Raw genomic sequence first — 18,750 nt, 5'->3', positions numbered from 1 at the left:
TCCTGTGTGCGCACTGCCAATACAATGCAATGCCCAATATTAGCCTATTTATTGTATTTAGTCCGTAGACATAAAGGGAACAAAACGGATGACATCTGTTTGAAATGTCAGACAAACATGCTGAAAATGTGCTTTGAACTACTTGTGAAACATGTTCAAGGGGATTGTACGGTGGCCCCTAAGTGCAAAACACCCCCCCTAATATGAGTACATCCCTCAAATGAAAACACTCCCCCCGAATACAAGTCAACTCGCCCCAAATCGTTTGACTTGTTCACCTCCCCCCAATACAAAAACACGCTTCCCCAAATAGAAAACGACATTGCATTAACTCAAAAACACATTACATTAACTCTGAATGGAAAAGGTAGGTAGCCTATTACACTTTAGCGCTGATTGGATGCAGTAGGCTAACTAACAAGAAATATGAAATTGATCGACAGAAGTACAAAATGCAATAGCCTGGCAGAGTTACATGCACCAGAACATTTGTTTGGCTATCGAAGAAAGTTGCAAATAGTAGGCTACTTAGGCAAAAGTATTTTGTGTTAAATCTAAAAATCGATAGCCAAACAACTATCCTGGTCCACGTTACTGTCATTGTGGCATTTCGTTCTTCTGTAGTGGACTATTAGTTTTTTCTTCTGAAAAGTCCTGATCCCTTCGACTGCGTTTTTAGCGTGCGCATAGGCTACTTATATTGTGAAACGTTAACAGCTTATTATTTCATAGGAATGACCCTGATTAAAATAGAGTAGTGTCATGACTCTGAATTGTTAACACAAAAAGTTCATGATAATGACATTTACGTGGACTAGTTGTTTGGCTATCGATGTTTACGTTTAACACCCAATTTATGCTTTTGCATACGTAGCCTATGCTACATGTTTCGATACCCAAATAAATGTCCTGGTGCACGTAACTCCATCAGGCTATTGCATTTTGTACTTCTGTCGATCAATTTCTTGTTAGTTAGCCTACTGCCTCCAATCAGCGCTGAAGTGTAGTACCTACCCTTTCCGTTCAGAGTTAATGTAATGTGTTTTTGAGTTAATGTAATGTTGTTTTCCATTTGGGGGAGCGTGTTTTTGTATTGGGGAGAAGTGAACAAGTCATCCGATTTGGGGGAGTTGACTCGTATGGGGGGGTGTGTTTTGCACTTCAGGGCCACCGTAGTATTGAGACCAAGTCTGACAATTCACTACGTGATGATTAGGAGGGGGGATGATCGGAAGCCCTCCTAAAGGTAGCCTACTGAATGGAGTTGGGAAATGGGGGTAAATCAAATAAAAGAACATTTATTTGTATAGCCCTTTTTACACGCAAGCATGTCACAGAGGGCTTCACATGCGCCCATAGAACTGCCCCTCAACCAACCTAAACCCTCAAGGAAGACAAGGAAAAACTTCCAGAAAAACTCCCAACGGTAGAAAAAATGGAAGAAACCTTGGGAGGAGCAATTCAGAGAGGGATCCCCTCCTCCAGAGACGGTTGGTAGGAGAGAGGAGCAGAACACAAGCTAAACATAGTCATACAGTGTCAATGGGTTTTGAAACACCAAAACCCATTGTTCGCCTTTATAGACGTTGGATGGGACCGGGAAACTCTCTGTTGGCCGTCTTGGAGACTGGATTCCGGTTGACGACCCGGTCCAGCGTTGGCAGACCGACGACCAGGCAGGTCCTGACAGCTCAAACCCCCCACACCACAGGGAATGTGTGGGGGGGGACAGAGAGAGGAGAGCAGGAATTGGAGAATGCCAGGAGCAGCTAACAGTTACAGTCATAATAGAATGAGATCCCCACCGGTCAAGTGTGGACTAGTGCAGCAATTTAACAGAGCTAAAAGGGTATTTGATGCAGCCCCACACACCAAAACAGCGACAGCCCCCCTCGGTTGGAACATGAAATCTGTTCCAAGGGAAAGAACTCTAAAATAGGTTATACTTATACGAATAAGGATGAAAACAACCAGTCCCCCGTTGTCTCCAACTAGTAATATACACTATAATAGTAATGTAGTCGGTGAATCGAAAGGCCAGAGACGCTTGGTGTTCGTCCCTGGCTTGGGAACCACAATTCACCTTAGGTTAGATTCTCAGGGAGATAATTGACTCGTTAATATCTGACTCCAATTTTAAGACACGTGCACAAGTGCGTTACCTGTAACCTTGAGCGCTAAACAGTTAATGACATGAAACTCTGACGTAGGTAAAAATCGTCTGCTTGATCAGAGCACCGACCCTAAAGTATGCATGTTCACTAAACAGTCGTTTATCTCTACTATAATATAGATTTAACCATAGTCGACCTAGTAGGATATGTAATCGATCACTCAGAGGCCCCGGTAAATTCCTTCGGAGCGTGGAGATCCACTGGAGTGACTCAGAGGCCTTAAGTTAAAACCTACTCAAATGTCAAAATGTTTATAATCAGTTAGCCGCACCAACTAGACTAGATCTAGATCTAAGTTTTCACCGCCGTAGCCTGATCGATACGTTTCAAAGAGAACAAGTAACCTCAAAATGCACAATAATAGTTTATTATCTAAATAGTAAGATAATCAATACAATGATAATGAAATATCATCAAATACAAAACATACCTTCAGAGCAATGGTTAACAAAGGTATGTCACAATGAAGACTAGGCGCCTAACGCACCAAAGCTGTATCGTAAACAAAACTTGAAGTGATTGGTAACACTTCTTCCTATATACACCCAAACCTGACTAAAATGGGGACACCGGTCACATGACTGAAAAGTAGTCTAAACGCATACAAATTCAAATTGGATCATTAATCAAGGCTACAGTAGACCAAGTGGTTCCCTTGCAAGACAGGGGAATATGTTAAACACATGTTGGTCTGCTGTAGGCACAAACTCTGTAAACCATGTACATGTTACAGTATTAAAATTATTACAAGCATGTAATACATAAAAGAAGAAACAAAAGCATATCAAACATGACATTAAAAGCTGTTTAGAACCTTATTTTCATTTAAACTTTTAATGATAATTTCAGAGTCTTCCTCTGTCCACCTTCCTCTTCAACTGTTGAGACCACCTCTCCAGAGGTGTGTCATTAAGGTGTGATGGTCATTTTAGCATTCATGCAAATCAACAACTGTCCCAGACGAGTGTCTGGGTGACCAGTGACAAAGGGGCTGCCAAAACAGCCCTACAGTTTCCCCGTTTTGTTCCCATGGAACACAGGAAGGTTCAGGGGAACACAAATTAAAGTAGTGACCATGGCTGTTTCTTGGGTCCAAAATAAACAAAACACAAATTAAACAGCATTAAATCAAATAACATACAAGTTCTAAAAATCTACATTTACAGGTCAGGAACCATTTTGAGTTTAGCTTCATCCCAGAACATTTACCACCAACTCTTAAACACACAAAGGTACATACTGATCCACAATACCCAAATACTCATCCACACAAACCAACAGATGAACTCATGGATGGACAAACCATATGCACTATGCATATGCTACAGTAACTGGAGCAGCAACAAACTGTCCACAACAAATCTTTGAACTACAACAAAGATTAAACACAGGTAATGCAGTAGGAATGTAGCAATATCACAATTTGGACCTGAATTATGTAAAAGTAAGAGATAGAATTGCACGTCTTAAATCAAGGGTATTTTTACCCGATGTATCCCCAGCGTTTGCTGCATGTAAAATAGAGTAGGCCTACCCTTTCCCAGATCCCAACATTTGGACTCAGTGTGACCACTTCGTAGACAAGCACGACAAAATCTAACTTTGTTGTTAGAATAAAACATGCGTGTGGGCGGAATAGGCATATTTCTGCCAAGATCCCAACATCGCATTTCGGTATGTCCTTGTCTTTTACAGAAGTTACACTGTATATGAGGGGACTGCTGGGGCTTGGGTTTTACCTCTGTCACCATTTTTATGGCAGCAATGCTTGGCGGATCAGGAGCACGATGGTTCTTTGTAGAACGCGGTTTGGTGATTTGCGCACCAATTCCACTGTCTGTGTCTGAACACTCAGTAGTAGAATGTGAGCCAGCATGGCTGGTCTCTTCACTGCTTTTGTTAGCGGTGTGTTGCCTTGTGGCACAAAAAGGTGTCGCTGCTTTGAGGACAGATTTGAGAAGACATTTGCCAAGTAGATGTACAGTAGTCTTCAATATTTGTTTCTTTTTTGTTTTCTTTTTATGGACTCCTACAGTTCGCCAATGATCAATTATTTCAGCTAGCGTAAAATCAGTTTTAAGACCGTTCTTGTCTTTCTTGCTCAATTCAGATAACGTTCTGTTAATGCTAACTTTTTCCCACAGGTTAAGTAATTTGTTAACTTCAGTTTCCCATTCCATTTTTGTTCATTTCTATGCAGGAGCTAATATCAGAAACTAGTTATAGGCTTTTACCAACAGAACCAGGCGGAACACAATTAATGTACATTTGTAAATGCTTACTCACCGCACCATGGTTTGAAACGCCGGTTTACCAAACTGTAACTGAATTGCTCGAAACATATCACGTCGCAAGGGTACACCAAATTGTAGTCGGTGAATCGAAATGCAGAATTTGATGCGCGACCCAGCAGCTCTCTGTGGCACACTGAATAGTCCTGACATTTCTGTGGCAGCCACTTGGCTTTCAGTTTGCCACCGTTAATAAACTTCAAGCCTCAATGAATTTAGGTTGACTTAATCTTTCTACAGTAATTCATTTGTATTGTTTATAGTCAGAAAATCCCTCCATTCCTTATGTACTCTATGCAATAAGGAGGCTTTTAACTAGAACTTGGACAAAGTTTGCTTCATTGTGCTGTTCTGTTTTTTTTTAGCATATCCATCTTCGCCCTAAGAAGCCCAGAAGCTTGCGGATATATGAATCCCATGTTGGAATCGCCTCACCTGAGAGCAGTATTGCAACTTATACCAACTTCACAAACAATGTGCTTCCTCGAATAAAAGAGCTGGGTAAGATCGCAGATCGCATAATTACTACTTAATAACTTGGGGGAACTAGAGCAGTCCCACTTGTCGGTTAATTCTTATTAGTATTTATTATTAATTAAGTCTCCTCAGGTTAAAGTAGACCTAACAAGCAAGTCCATGCCTGATGGTACTTATGTATCCCGGTCAGTAGTGGTCCTTAACCAATCACATCTGCTTGATTTGTTGAATGCCATTGTCCCCATGATCAGAAGTGCTTTCTCCTCAGTATTAGACTCATAACATTTTCTGTACACTAATACACTATTGCAGGTCAACATCTACAGTAACAACCACCTCAATGTCAGTGTTTCCCCAGAGCTGCTGTTAAAAGACAGCAAGAAATAAGGGTGGCCTAATTTGACAATACTATTCATGGTTTCCCCTAGAAAATGTGTTAGTTAAGGTGGTAGGGTGTTAAAAAAAAAAATGTTTTGCAGAGAAGGGAGACTGGCATTGGTCACGGTTTTGAATGAAAGGGAGAAAACAGGACAGAGTAACACGGCGGATATCGCTCATAAAAAAAAACCTAGTTGACAACGTAGTTATGGCGGCAGGTGCTGCCTTGCTATTCCTGCAAAGTGCTGCGGGAAACTGCTATTTATATCAACATGTGAAGTTCAATAAAATGTACTTTGTTTACCTGCATTACATGATTAAACATTATGTCATCAAACTGTCACCTTGAGACCACATACTCGTTCTCCTTATACACAAGAAGAATTTATTCTGTTGAAGATGTAGATAGATGGTGTAAAGACCCAGAAAGATGGATAAAAAAACTTTTAATAACCAAACGTATCCAACATTCCATGTATTGTAAACCTAATGAACGGATTTCTCCTCATGTCCATTTGTGTCTCTCAGGTTACAACTGTATACAGCTAATGGCTATCATGGAGCATGCCTACTATGCCAGCTTTGGATATCAAGTAACAAGTTTCTTTGCTGCATCCAGGTACATTTCTATATTGTGGTTTATAATTTTTTTCTGTGGTTAGTAATGTTTTACAAACTTCAAAAGAAAGGGAATTCAAATTCCACCACAACTTGCTCCAAAGGAACCCAGCAAAATTATTTATTGTTTAATAACAAATAATACAATCAAATAAAGGTTTCACAGTAAATGGCACCCTTAAATATTATTGCAAACTAGAAAGTGCATTTCCTGCAGAAAATGCGTTGGAATGCTGAAAGCTGAAGAAAAAAAAATGCTGAAAAAACAGGAAATACCCGCAAACTGAAAGCTGAAATTAATTTCAAAAATGTGTGAGTCACACAAAAGAGGCAGTGTGGAAGCTGAACTGCATCTTCTAACAATGCTAAGAGCTTAAATACAATGCGGGAGAAGCTGAACTGTTAAACTGTAGAAGTAAAGTATTCGTTTTAGTAACTGAAATTATAGTTGGGATAGTAATAACTAGGGATGGGCATAATTAATCGACGATCGATTATCGATCATTAAGAATTTCGTCGATGACATTATTTGTTCATCGATAAAACGAATGCGTGTTCTGTTGCGTAGTGTGAGTCTTGAAGGAATGCAATGGATTTCGCTATGTGACAGCAATTAAACATTTTACCAAACAAAACCAATGTTTGGAAAAAAACGCCACAGGCCTACTCAGTTACCGGCGGGTTTCCATGTATTTCAAAAGTAAACATGAAGAGGTCACGGCGAAGTGTAGCGTGAGACCATTTTGACTTAAAAATTACTTTTTCAGGGCTCTCAAGTGTCACGCATTGAGAGTGACAGTCACTCATTTCGGTGTTTAGTCTGCCCTCCCGCCACACATTGTATTTCTCACGTCGAAAAAACATTTATAATATGTTTAATATGCCGCAGCACCCAACCAAAATTCCTCTGGCCGCCCCACTCTCACTATGGAACCGGCAGTCAAGCGCGTCTCCCCTGGAGTTCTTAGTCGAGCCTGCCACATATCAGCCAATCAAAAAAAAGAAAGGGTCTATACAATAGCCAATCGGAAAATAGCACCATTGTATCTCGGTAAGATTGTATGAAACAACCAATGGAAAAAAAGCATATCCTGTCATTTTTCGGGATTCTGCTACGTTTTCCGAAAGTTTTGTTCACCTACAAAGCAAACCTGGAGCTCGAGCATCACTTTGAGCACAGTCATGATCTCCTGTTTTAATGTTACAACAAATTCTCAACTTGTTTGACACAAACAATGACAACTTGACTGCTGTAAAAAAAAGGTTTCCAAGATAATTAGCATCAGTTTTTGACGAGTCTCTTAACCAACAGTTTTACAGCCTGTTCACTGACAACACCTGCTCAGAACAAGTAGTTCATAGATGTAGCCGGTGTGTATCGGTGAAACTCACTCGTCAGGTAAGTAACAGGCCACGGGATGTAAATAGGCCTGATTCCTTTGACTTTAAAAATAATGTCATATTTTATTATTATAAAATATGACACGTCCCACTGGGAAGAGTCCCCGGGGAAGACCCAGGACACGCTGGAGGGAATGTCTCTCGGCTGGCCTGGGAACGCCTCGGGGTCCCCCAGGAAGAGCTGATGGAAGTGGCCGGGGGAGGGAAGTCTGGGCCACCCTGCTTAGGTCGCTGCCCCCGCGACCCGATCCCCGGACAAGCGGCAGATGACGGACGGATTTTATTATTATATCCTGGCCATGGATGCATTAATCATTGCTGCCTTTCAAAGATGTCAGGTAAAAAGCAATTAATTAAATATAGCTGCAAGCAGTGATGCGGGTTCCTCCGCAAAATGGCAAAATATTATAAAAATGTACATTGTAGAAGGTCAAGAGTTGGACAACAAGAGAGCAAAACGACTTTGTTGGGCCAACTACAATAGGCTGAATGGGGATTTGAACTCATGAGCATAAGGTTACAAGGCAGCCTCTATCCTCTCTGCTACACACCAACTGTTGACAATGTATGAGTAGAAAGGGCACAGTATTAGCTTTGGTCAGCTTTGGGACAAAGGTTAAGAAGCGGTTGACATATCAAAGTGAAATTGCATGACATTGCACATGGTATTTCATAATGATGTCATCCTGTTTAACTAAACAGATATTCAAATTTAAGACAGGCTTAAAGACTGCGGTTGGATTCAAACCTACAACCTTTTACTTTGCAGGTCACTGTCCCTGTCTATTGAGTTATTCTCAGTGTTGAATATTGTCATGTTCAGTTACTGTATAAAAAAGTAAGCTGTTTCTTCTGTGGTAAGTGTTGTTAGATTCAGCCAAAGTTTAAACTACTTAAATTCAATCATATTTTGACATACCAAGGTGAAATTGTTGATGGTACTTCAGAGTGATGTAATCTCGAACCCAATAAGGTTTGAAAATCATCAGTCAAAATGATGTTTGATTTATTGACAAAAAGATATTGCGGCAATGTGAACATTTACATAAATACAACCCTTTCAGACATTTTGTATTACATTTCTCATTCCATTTCACCCTATATAAAAATACACCTGCCCGCACACTATCCCCCAATCCATACTGTTTACCTCCCTCCCAGCACAAGTCAAGCCAAAGCAGAAATGCTGTAGCGGACGCATGAAGTTTAGACGTCGACCAAAAATTGCCTCCCACAATCAAAACACATTGCTCGCAACACTGTTTCCAGAATTTCTCAAAGATGGCTTGAAGACCGCTTTACAGAACCACAGTCATCTTACAATCAAGAAGAGCCTCATTGGCAAAAGGTCTATGGTGCACCGCCCATGATCATCTCCTTGCCAACAGAAATGACTAACGGCCGACTCAATTCCGATTAAACCACACAACATGCACTCTCAGGGTGACCAACGAGATTATTTTAACTAACAAACAACAATATTACAAACATCTAACTGAACGAACGCAACAACTGAAATCCCTTGCATCGCTGTTGTAACCAAACTATTTTCCACAAGTCTTGGCGTTTTTTGACATGCCGCACTGCATGCTGGATACCCAAGAGCGCTGACGCTGATGATCTAGCTGTGCTCCAACTGCGTGATACGACGAGATGCTAGTGACGCGCTAAGGTCTTGGCGTCTCCTGAAATGTAACGCGTCTTTCTGCCTTGAAGCGGCGTGCGCATCTTCATCAAGACCCCATGTATATGTCAAGATAACATCGGAGCTAACAATTTCGTCAAATCTGACTGCAGCTTTGTATACCATATGTACTGTGTTATGGTTGTTTGAGTTAAACAACTTGCTTAATGAATTCAATGGCTGTTAAATGTCAAATCCAACTATAAATGTATAAAAGAGAGAGTTCCAATCAAATCTGAATTCTTTTTAAACCTAGAGGTTTAAAAGACAACCTTTGCCTAAACTGACATGCACCAACTCAGAGAACTGAGTTTCAACATCCATTTACACATTTAGTCTCTATTTTTTACTCTACTCTTAAGGCATAACTATGTTTAACTTAATATCTGCGCCTCTCTGTCACCAACTGTCTCTGGAGTGGGGGGTGGGGGCTTCACAGGGTGTCTACAGGTGTAAACAAGTTAAATTTAAGACTTTTTAAGACCTTTTAATACCCCTTCCAATTGAAATTAAAGACCAAATTTACGATGGAAATGCAGATCAAAAGTGGAAATATACAGTAAAAATTCCCAAACACTGATGTCTGTACAATATGAACAGTATGGTAAAATGACAACAATCGGTTGAGTTTAAGTACATTGACTAAATGTGTGTAATGCGAAAGGATAACACAAAAATGGAATTGCTGTCCTAAATTATATTTTTTATTACACAATGGTGGAGCAGAAACTAGCAATTCCATGAATCCCTTGGAAACAAAGGCAAATGTGTGAGATGTACTGATGTGGAGCTCAAATCATCCAAGAAGCAGTACTTCTCTTGAGAGGTTTTTATTCAGATGACTAATCATTGGATTCAGGTCAAAAGTCTATAACTTGAACTGGTTTCATTACTTAAGACACTAAAAGTCATTAGCTTGGCATGCTGGGACATGGAAAGGATACAAAATTTAGACTTTCATCAAAGTAAAAAATGCTGGTTTGTCCTTTTTCATCAATATCCTCAAAAAAGCAGGGCCTGCAGGCGGGGGCAAGCAGGGCCTGCAGGCGGGGGCAAGCAGGGCCTGCAGGCGGGGGCAAGCAGGGCCTGCAGGGAGGGGCAAGCAGGGCCTGCAGGCAGGCAGTCAGGGCAGGGCAGGCCAGCTGGATGAAGAGCTGGGCTGAAGAGAAGCTGTCCTGAATCTGATTCTGTCCAGCTAGAGGGGGTAGTCCAGCAAGGGATCAGTGTTTCTCTCAGCATCCTCTGTTGAACTCTGTTGAGCAGGCCTCTGCATGACCCTCCAGACCTGTAAAAGTGAAGAAAAGATCCATGTCAGTTGTGAAAAATGAAGCTTTTTACATCTACACTTGACATAAACTACAGTTTTAACTGTGAAATGCAGTGGCATTACTTGAACTTGAATCCAAATGTGTTGAACTGATGGAGACCCGGCCATGCAAAGTCACTTAAAACATTTGGCTCGATTCCAGGCTCTGGCAAGAGTATTTAGCTCTAAACTGGTCAATATACACATCTGACCAAAGACCAGCTCAAACTTTTTCTGTAAACAGTGATTCTGACTGTCAGAGACCTTTAAATAGGCTGACCGAGTGAAACTAGCCTGGATAACGTAGGTCGCTTTCTTAGGAAAAATAAAAATGAAATAGGCTTGTTTTGAAAGATCCCATATACTGGCTATCTTCAGTAGACTCTTGTCTACAAAAAGCAGCCCTCCTTGACGTTTTAGGACTAGAATTTAGTTAATTACGATATCGTTTACACACTGCCAGTGAGTGAGCGAGCCGAGTCTGATATTTAGGCTAAGTCAAAACAATGTACCCTCGGGACGCAGTCTCACTCCACTTGCAAGTTTTCCACAAATCACAAAAATAATCGGAGCATCTGGCTAGAAGTACAATTCCTACATCTCCTAAAGGCTTCCCTCCTCGAGGTTTGGTAACAAACACATTTTTGGTGTCGACCGACCTGTGAAATGGTGAACTTATGAACATGACACAACCAAAACATGGCTGCCGCCTAAGCCTATGCGGTCTCCCTGGCGCATAGGCTTATTACAAAGACTTTTACGAGCCAAATAAAAATTCTGAGCCGACAAGTCAGTGGGGAATTGCTTGTTCTCCTAAAAGCTGCCCTCCTCTACCTTTTTGATGAATTCGCCGAGATGCTACATGATTCAGTAATTACACAAAGAAAAGCTAGATACTTTTCGAGTTCGGTTTTCCGTCACTTCAAACTCACGATCTAAAGATCTCAAAGTGCTCAAACCTTCACCATAATTCAAGAGTAGTGTACTTTCACGAACCCAATCATTGATTCTAGCTTAAAATGTGTAAAAATAGGACTTACCGAACGTGGCTGCCTCCAGCACGGCTAAAAGGCAATTGCAGTTGAAAACAACAATGGCCGCCGAAAAAGAATTGATATTCGTAAGGCGAGCTGCGATTGGAAGCGAAATGAGGGTGAGGGTGGGGCTTGGTCAGCACACCATTTCCAGAAAGGATGTGTGTGCGTCTCGCCAAGCTCGCGCGTGTCAGTAGGTTGACCACCTGTTCCTCTTTTCGCTGTATAGCACAGCATTTTTAATATGCGACCTGTGGAACAAGCGGTGAAAATGCTGTGCGACACAACGCAAAGCGGGACAGGTGGTCACCCTAGTGTCAAGGGGCAGGATGAGTCTGTGAGAATTTGGAGCGCACGCACTGTGGAGCAATTCAATTTGATTCAATCATATATTGACATACCAAGGTGAAATTGTTTATGGTACTAGAGATTGATGTCTTGATGAACCCTATTAGGTTTGAAAAACAATCAGTCAAAATTATATTTGATTTATTAACAAAAAAAGTATTGAGGCAATTTGTATATTTACATAAATACACTTCTTTCAGCCATTTTGTATTGCATTTCTTATTCCATGTCACCCTATGTAAAGACATGTATTCTACACATCTGTAACTCATTTCAAGTCGATTGGGTCTATGGTTTATGAGTAGAAGGGTTTTGAAGGTTGTACCAAATTTGGACATTACAAGAAAATTCATTAGTCTGACAATATGGGTCCTTGAGGCTTTTTTGTTCCCCATGAGAAATAAGGCATGCATACCGATTTCCAGGGATTTTTGAGTAATGGGGCACTGGGGAAATCACGTAGACTTTGGGCGTGCTTTATAGCGCCACCTATGGGCGCACATGGGCCACTAGCCGTCTGGGAGTAATGGCTGACCTGTTGTATCATTGGGCCAAATTGGAAAAAATCGGGTCCAGGACTTTTTGAGCTATTGGGCCATTTAGCGGAGAAATATAAGAATAAGAATACTAACAAAAACAATAGGTTTCCTCCTACCGGAAGAACCCTAATAAGAACACTAACAAAAACAATAGGTTTCCTACTACCGGAGGAACCCTAAATATACAGTAATCTTCCCAAACACTGATGTCTGTTCAATAAGAACAGTATGGTAAAATGACAACAATCGGTTGAGTTTAAGAACATTGACTAAGGGTGCTTTCACACCTGACATGTTTGGTCCGTTTCAATCGGACCATGGTCCGTTTTCTCTGAAAGTCCGGTTCGTTTGGATAGGTGAGAACACGCATTCGAACTCTGGTACGGACCAAACAACTGAACCATGGTCCCCCTAAAAAGACGGGACTCGATCCGGTTCCAAGTGAACCATGGTTCGGTTCGCTTTAGGTGTGAACGTAATCTGACATATTATTGACCTATTCCAGGAAGCAAACCAAAATGTAGTGCATTGTGGGTTGAAAAAGGATGTTGACACTTGAGAGACAGCCGTGCCACTCATTAGCAGCAAAATTAGTTGAGGGAAAACGTGGGGAACTGATAAAGTGAAAGCTTGTCTGCAAATATGATCATATTGCAGAGATACTTGTGAAAACACATAAGAATAGCGAGGTATTTAAATTATTTAGTGATATACTGAAACAAAGGGTTATTATTGCACAGTGGACCAACGTCGTTTGAAAGTTAAAAAACGTAGGCAGCAATACAGAAAAGTGTGTGATTTTCTATGGAAAAGTGGTAACTCGTCGGACGAGAAAAAATAATTCCCATGGTTTGATGACCTGGATATAATCCTGAGTTAAGACCAACGAGCAAGCCAAAAAACGTGGTCATAACAATTAAAGATAGATTGCAATCTCAATTCACTGCTGTTGCTCCACAGTTGTTCGTGACAAGGAAGTGATTTTCCCTCAATCATTTTCTGTCCAATAGATTAACAACCTGTATGACCGCGTGTCATTGTTTTTACTAACGTCCTTGTATTTTTACAAACGTTGGTTCGCTTAAAACAGGACCGTGTGAACACAAACCGGACCTAATGAAAAATGCAACAAAGTAGCAAATCATCCACTGATTCGGACCAAGCAAATGGACTAATAGGTGTGAAAGAACCCTAAGAGACGCAAGACTCTGCCGAAACCATAGATATCCTTTATATGTCTATGCGGTCAGAAACACGACTCTACCGGCAGTTTCAAAAACTTGCACATTCTTTTCTCTGAGAAATATTTCACCAGATTTGCATTGGTCTCTGTGGGGCGAGAGTTGGACTTTGGCTCGCGCTTGTGGGGCTCCGAACAAATGTGTAAGTCTGTTGGATTCCACAGACAACTGTCTACGACCAGCACACAATTTGCTTTCTATTGATCCAAAAAAGAAGCATGAAAGATTTCAAAGCTCCTTTTCACTAAGCGTTTCAGTCAGCACTCAAGGCTCTCTCACATACACACCCATGTAAATCTCAGAAACGGTTTGAAAAACCCCTGAAACATAATCAGTGATATTGAAAAAAGTAGCTGAAAGATTGAGGGAGAAGAAGGATTTGAAAGTAGAAGTGGTTTATGAGGATTAAGAGGATTTGAAAAAAAACGAATGAGGAAAACCATGTAAAAATATTATGAATATTGATTTAAATTAATTCAAGCATAAGAGTTAAAAAGCTGAAAAGTCATAGCACTCATTAGCCTGGCTGCCAGCCCAACTTATCCCCGCCCACAAAAAAATTTGGTCGGGAAGTTGGGTCTGGAGTAGCCTGACGTTGTCATACTCATAATTCTGGTCAGAATATGAGTCTGAGAACTCTCCGTTGGGCTTTGACTACAGGGCGTGTTTCAAACGAGCCTGGAAAACAAATGCCTCTTAGCTCAATTGGATAAATCTGCAACCAATCAGAGCAACAGAGTATGTGACGTGTGTTAAGCGCCGCATAGTTGTTGTCAACAGAACTAAACTGAAGGGCAGCTAAATCTTTACTGACTAAACTGCAAGCAGACTTGAAGTATGCTTGAACAATGAATACAAACGATTTTTGCCGGTGTTGTAAAATTAATTTAAGGGTAGGGGGAGTACTTGTTCACACGGTCAACCTTTTAGAGCAAAACAATAAAGGGCAATGCATATACAAACAAGTTCTCCGTTTAGGATTACAACTCCACAAAATAAAAGGAGAAACCACAATGGCCACTGGGTTTTCATTGTGTCCCATCTTCTTCGCGACCATCGGGGCCAACTGATAAATTAAACTTTTACCGAATCCTGTAGGAAGGACGGCAAAAACATATTTTCCATCGACAAATGCCTTGATTGCGTCTCTCTGTTCCTCTTTCAAAATTAATGCGCTGTCGATGTCTTCTTAAACAGACTCGATGGCAGAATCATAACATCCCAGATCTCCAGCGGTAGCCATGTTTGTTCAAAACGAATTCAACTTAAGAGCTCTTTTGTGTCGTGGGTGATTACGTTACTGTTGATCATCTGTCCATCATCGTATAAAGCCCGCCCTGGCAATTTCATTGGTTCGCCCAGATTCTGGTTTTCTGTAGTTGGTCCCCAATACGAGACCTTCCAGACCCAACTTCCCGACCAAATTTTTTTTTTGGGGGGCGGGGAGAAGTTGGGCTGGCAGCCAGGCTAGGTCTGGAGGGGCTTGATTGCGGAAAAACTATATCCGAACAGGAGCTGTTCGGACCAATTAAATTGTCAGGGCGGACTTTACACAATTATGGACAGATGATCAACAGTAACGTAATCAACAACGTCACCAAAGAGCGCTTGGGTTGAATTTGTTTTCAACAAACAACATATTACGTTGCTCTGATTGGTTGTAGGTCTATCCAATTGAGCGAAGAGGCATTTGTTTTACGAGCTCGGTTGACACGCCCCATAGTCACAGCCCAACGGAGAGTTTTCAGACTCATTTTCTGACTAGAATTATGAGTATGACAACGTCAGGGTAAGCACTCATAGCCTGAAACTGCTGAATGTTTTGAGAGCTGATTGGTTTTAATACCTGAAGATTTGAAGGAGCTGAAAGGTGTCACGGAAGAAGAAAAATATTAAGTTGATCAAAGATTCGAAGAACAATAGTTACCAAAATAACATTACCAGAATAAATTTCACTTACAAGTCAGAAGGAACTATATCCAGCAATTACAGCACTTCCTGTTTTAGGATTTATAAATGAGGCAACATGCTTGCATTATCCTTTTGTCATCCAACAACATGAAGAAAACAAAAGAATTGGCAGTTCATAAGAGACAGTCGTCTTCCTTCTTAAATCTGTTAATTGCTTCTTCAAGAAGATCCACAAACGATTTGAGCCCTGTCAGGGAAATATAAATTATGTGGAACAGTTGAAAACCTCAGTGGTAGAGGACAAAATTAATTTTGACACCCAGGAAATGAAAGAGAATGGTGAGAGAAGCATCGAAATCCCCGAGAAGCATCAAAATCCCCAAGAAACACTATCTAGAAAAACTGCACAAAAAAATGCTAAATGCTAATAAATCTTGTGATTTATGACAAATCTGTTCAGAAGTTATGATGCAAGAAATCCGATGCACTGGCTAGATGTAGATTCACTATATCTACAAAGCACAATAAATCGGACTCTTCATGAGTATAAATCCCCTGAGAATGAAACATTATCGTGGCCATTATGATTATACTGCTCGACAGCTACTGTCACATACCTGGCTTCACTAAACAGATAAACCAGTATCATGACATGCCTGAGACTTTGGCTGGATTCGAACCTACGACCTTGCACTTCAACGGAGCCAGTCTATCCCAGTGAGCCATTGTCAGCGCTGGGAATTGCTGTGTACAGTTACTGAATACAAAAAGGAAGCCGTTTCTCCTGTGGCACACATGGTCAGATTTGGCCCGAGTTTAAACAGCTGTAATTCAGTCATATTTTTACATGGCAAGGTGATTGTGGTCTGAAGATAATCTGTGCCAAATCTGGTGAATATTGGATACATTGTGTAGGAGTAAGGAAAAAAGTTTTATTCATTCATTCAAAATGGCGGCCTCATCAATTCGTCTGGTATCACGCGTTAACATACGCCAAACAAATCAACAGTTATTGGTCAAAACACAATCATACCTATTGTAATGCCCCCTAGAGGTCAAATGACACTACCTGTCTCAAACCTCTTAATAAGAGGAACTTGAGTCCATACACCAAGTTTGGAGTCAATGCATCAAAGCTTGGCTAAGATATTACCTCACTTCCCTTTTTCCGGATCAGTTGCTCAATTTGATTGGCTGTAACTAACAAACGGTTGCAGAAATCAAAACGCCATCTGATGTCTTTTGTGAGGCTTGGTCTGAAGATAAATGGTGCAAAATTTTTGCCTATTGCAGCGCCACCTAGAGGTGAAATGGCATGACCTATTTTGGACTTCTTTAGAACAGGGTCCCTCGTCCCTATACCAAATTTGTTGTCAATGCAGTAAAGAGGTGCTGAGATATGACCTCACTTCTTTTATGGTGGCTTGGTTGACGACTTTGTTTGGCTGTTCCAGTCAAAAGGTTTAGATAATCAAAAAAACATGTGATTTCTTTTGTGTGGCTTGGTCTGAAGATGATCTGTGCCAAACTTGGTTCCCACTTGGTGCCATTTGGTTCTAGGGGCTGCCATAGACTCCCATGGCAGAAGAAGATGTGTAATAATAATAATAAATATAGCTGCAAGCAGCAATGGAGGGGCCAAGCAGTCCAGAGCAGGACAAGGCCTCCATAGCACTCGCATAACAATTAAGTCACAAAAACCTGTTGCACTGATGCAACACACCAAGTTAGGTTGAAATATCTGTTTGCGTTCAAGAGTACTGAGTGTTCACATCGTTTTTTTCTGGTATAAAACCACAGGCCTCCTCTGCTCCTCGTGGGAACGAAGGAACCGAAGTTTGGTGATGATAGGACACATTTTTGCTGAGTTTTGCTCTCACGTGTCTTTTGCGGCTTCGCCGCCGCCTTTGATCACCTCTAACGAACAAACGGTTTTGAAAATGGAAAATCCATGCAACACCTTTGTGAAGCTTGGTCTGAAGATCATCTGTGCCAAATTTAGTCAACATATGACACAATTTGGGGCATGTAAAAGGTTTTTACACTTTTCCATTAAATCCAAAATGGCGGCCGCGTCAATTCGGTTGTTATGAAATATTATCGATGGTCAAGTTTGATATCTCACAAGACATCAACCGACAAAGAAATTACTTTATTAAGGTAAACACTTCAACAGTTATTAGCCAAAACACGTTTATGCTTCCGGCCACGCCCCCTTTTACTCACATGACACCATTTTTGAAAGACATACTCAGAACAAGGTTCCGAGTAGCCGTACCAAATTTGGTGTCACTGCCTCAAAGAACTGCTGAGATATGACTTCACTTCCTGTTTGGTGGCTTTTCTGCTGATTTTGATTGGCTCTCACGGACAAACGGTTGTGGGGATCAAAATGCTCTACCATAACTTTTGTGCGGCTTGGTCTGAAGATTATCTGTGCCAAACTTAGTAAATATATGACACAATTTGGGGCGTGTAAAAGGTTTTTACACTTTTCCATTAAATCCAAAATGGCGGCCGCGTCAATTCAGTTGTTATGAAATATTATCGATGGTCAAGTTTGATATCTCACAAGACATCAACCGACAAAGAAATTACTTTATTAAGGTAAACACTTTAACAGTTATTAGCCAAAACACGTTTATGCTTCCGGCCACGCCCCCTTTTACTCACATGACACCATTTTTGAAAGACATACTCAGAACAAGGTTCCGAGTAGGCGTACCAAATTTGGTGTCACTGCCTTAAAGAACTGCTGAGATATGACTTCACTTCCTGTTTGGTGGCTTTTCTGCTGATTTTGATTGGCTCTCACGGACAAACGGTTGTGGGGATCAAAATGCTCTACCATAACTTTTGTGCGGCTTGGTCTGAAGATCATCTGTGCCAAACTTAGTAAATATATGACACAATTTGGGGCGTGTAAAAGGTTTTTACACTTTTCCATTAAATCCAAAATGGCGGCCGCGTCAATTCAGTTGTTATGAAATATTATTGATGGTCAAGTTTGATATCTCACAAGACATCAACCGACAAAGAAATTACTTTATTAAGGTATACACTTCAACAATTATTAGCCAAAACACGTTTGTGCTTCCGGCCACGCCCCCTTTTAGTCACATGACACAATTTTTGGAGGACATACTCAGAATAAGGTTCCGAGTAGGCATATCAAATTTGGTGTCACTGCCTCAAAGAACTGCTGAGATAAGACTTCATTTCCTGTTTGGTGTCTATTCTGCTGATTTTGATTGGCTCTCACGGACAAACGGTTGTGGGGATCAAAATGCTCTACCATAACTTTTGTGCGGCTTGGTCTGAAGAGCATATCTGGTAATTTTGAAGAAG

General features: G+C 41.0%; 1 protein-coding gene across 4 annotated transcripts in view; it reads left to right on the top strand.

Annotated features, from left to right (window-relative positions):
• Nucleotides 1–18,750, top strand: part of LOC124466127 (1,4-alpha-glucan-branching enzyme-like) — a 144,927-nt gene that overhangs the window by 50,241 nt on the left and 75,936 nt on the right. For all 4 annotated transcript variants that reach the window (XM_047017807.1, XM_047017808.1, XM_047017805.1 and 1 more), the window contains exons 6-7: nt 4,831–4,966; nt 5,849–5,939. In XM_047017807.1, coding sequence (XP_046873763.1) covers nt 4,831–4,966; nt 5,849–5,939 — 227 coding nt within the window. The remainder of the gene's footprint in view (nt 1–4,830; nt 4,967–5,848; nt 5,940–18,750) is intronic.

The sequence above is a fragment of the Hypomesus transpacificus genome, unplaced genomic scaffold (assembly GCF_021917145.1).
Source record: "Hypomesus transpacificus isolate Combined female unplaced genomic scaffold, fHypTra1 scaffold_65, whole genome shotgun sequence".
Taxonomy (NCBI): domain Eukaryota; kingdom Metazoa; phylum Chordata; class Actinopteri; order Osmeriformes; family Osmeridae; genus Hypomesus; species Hypomesus transpacificus.
The sequence above is the reverse complement of the archived record's forward strand: the minus strand, read 5'-3'. Positions and strand labels throughout refer to the sequence as shown.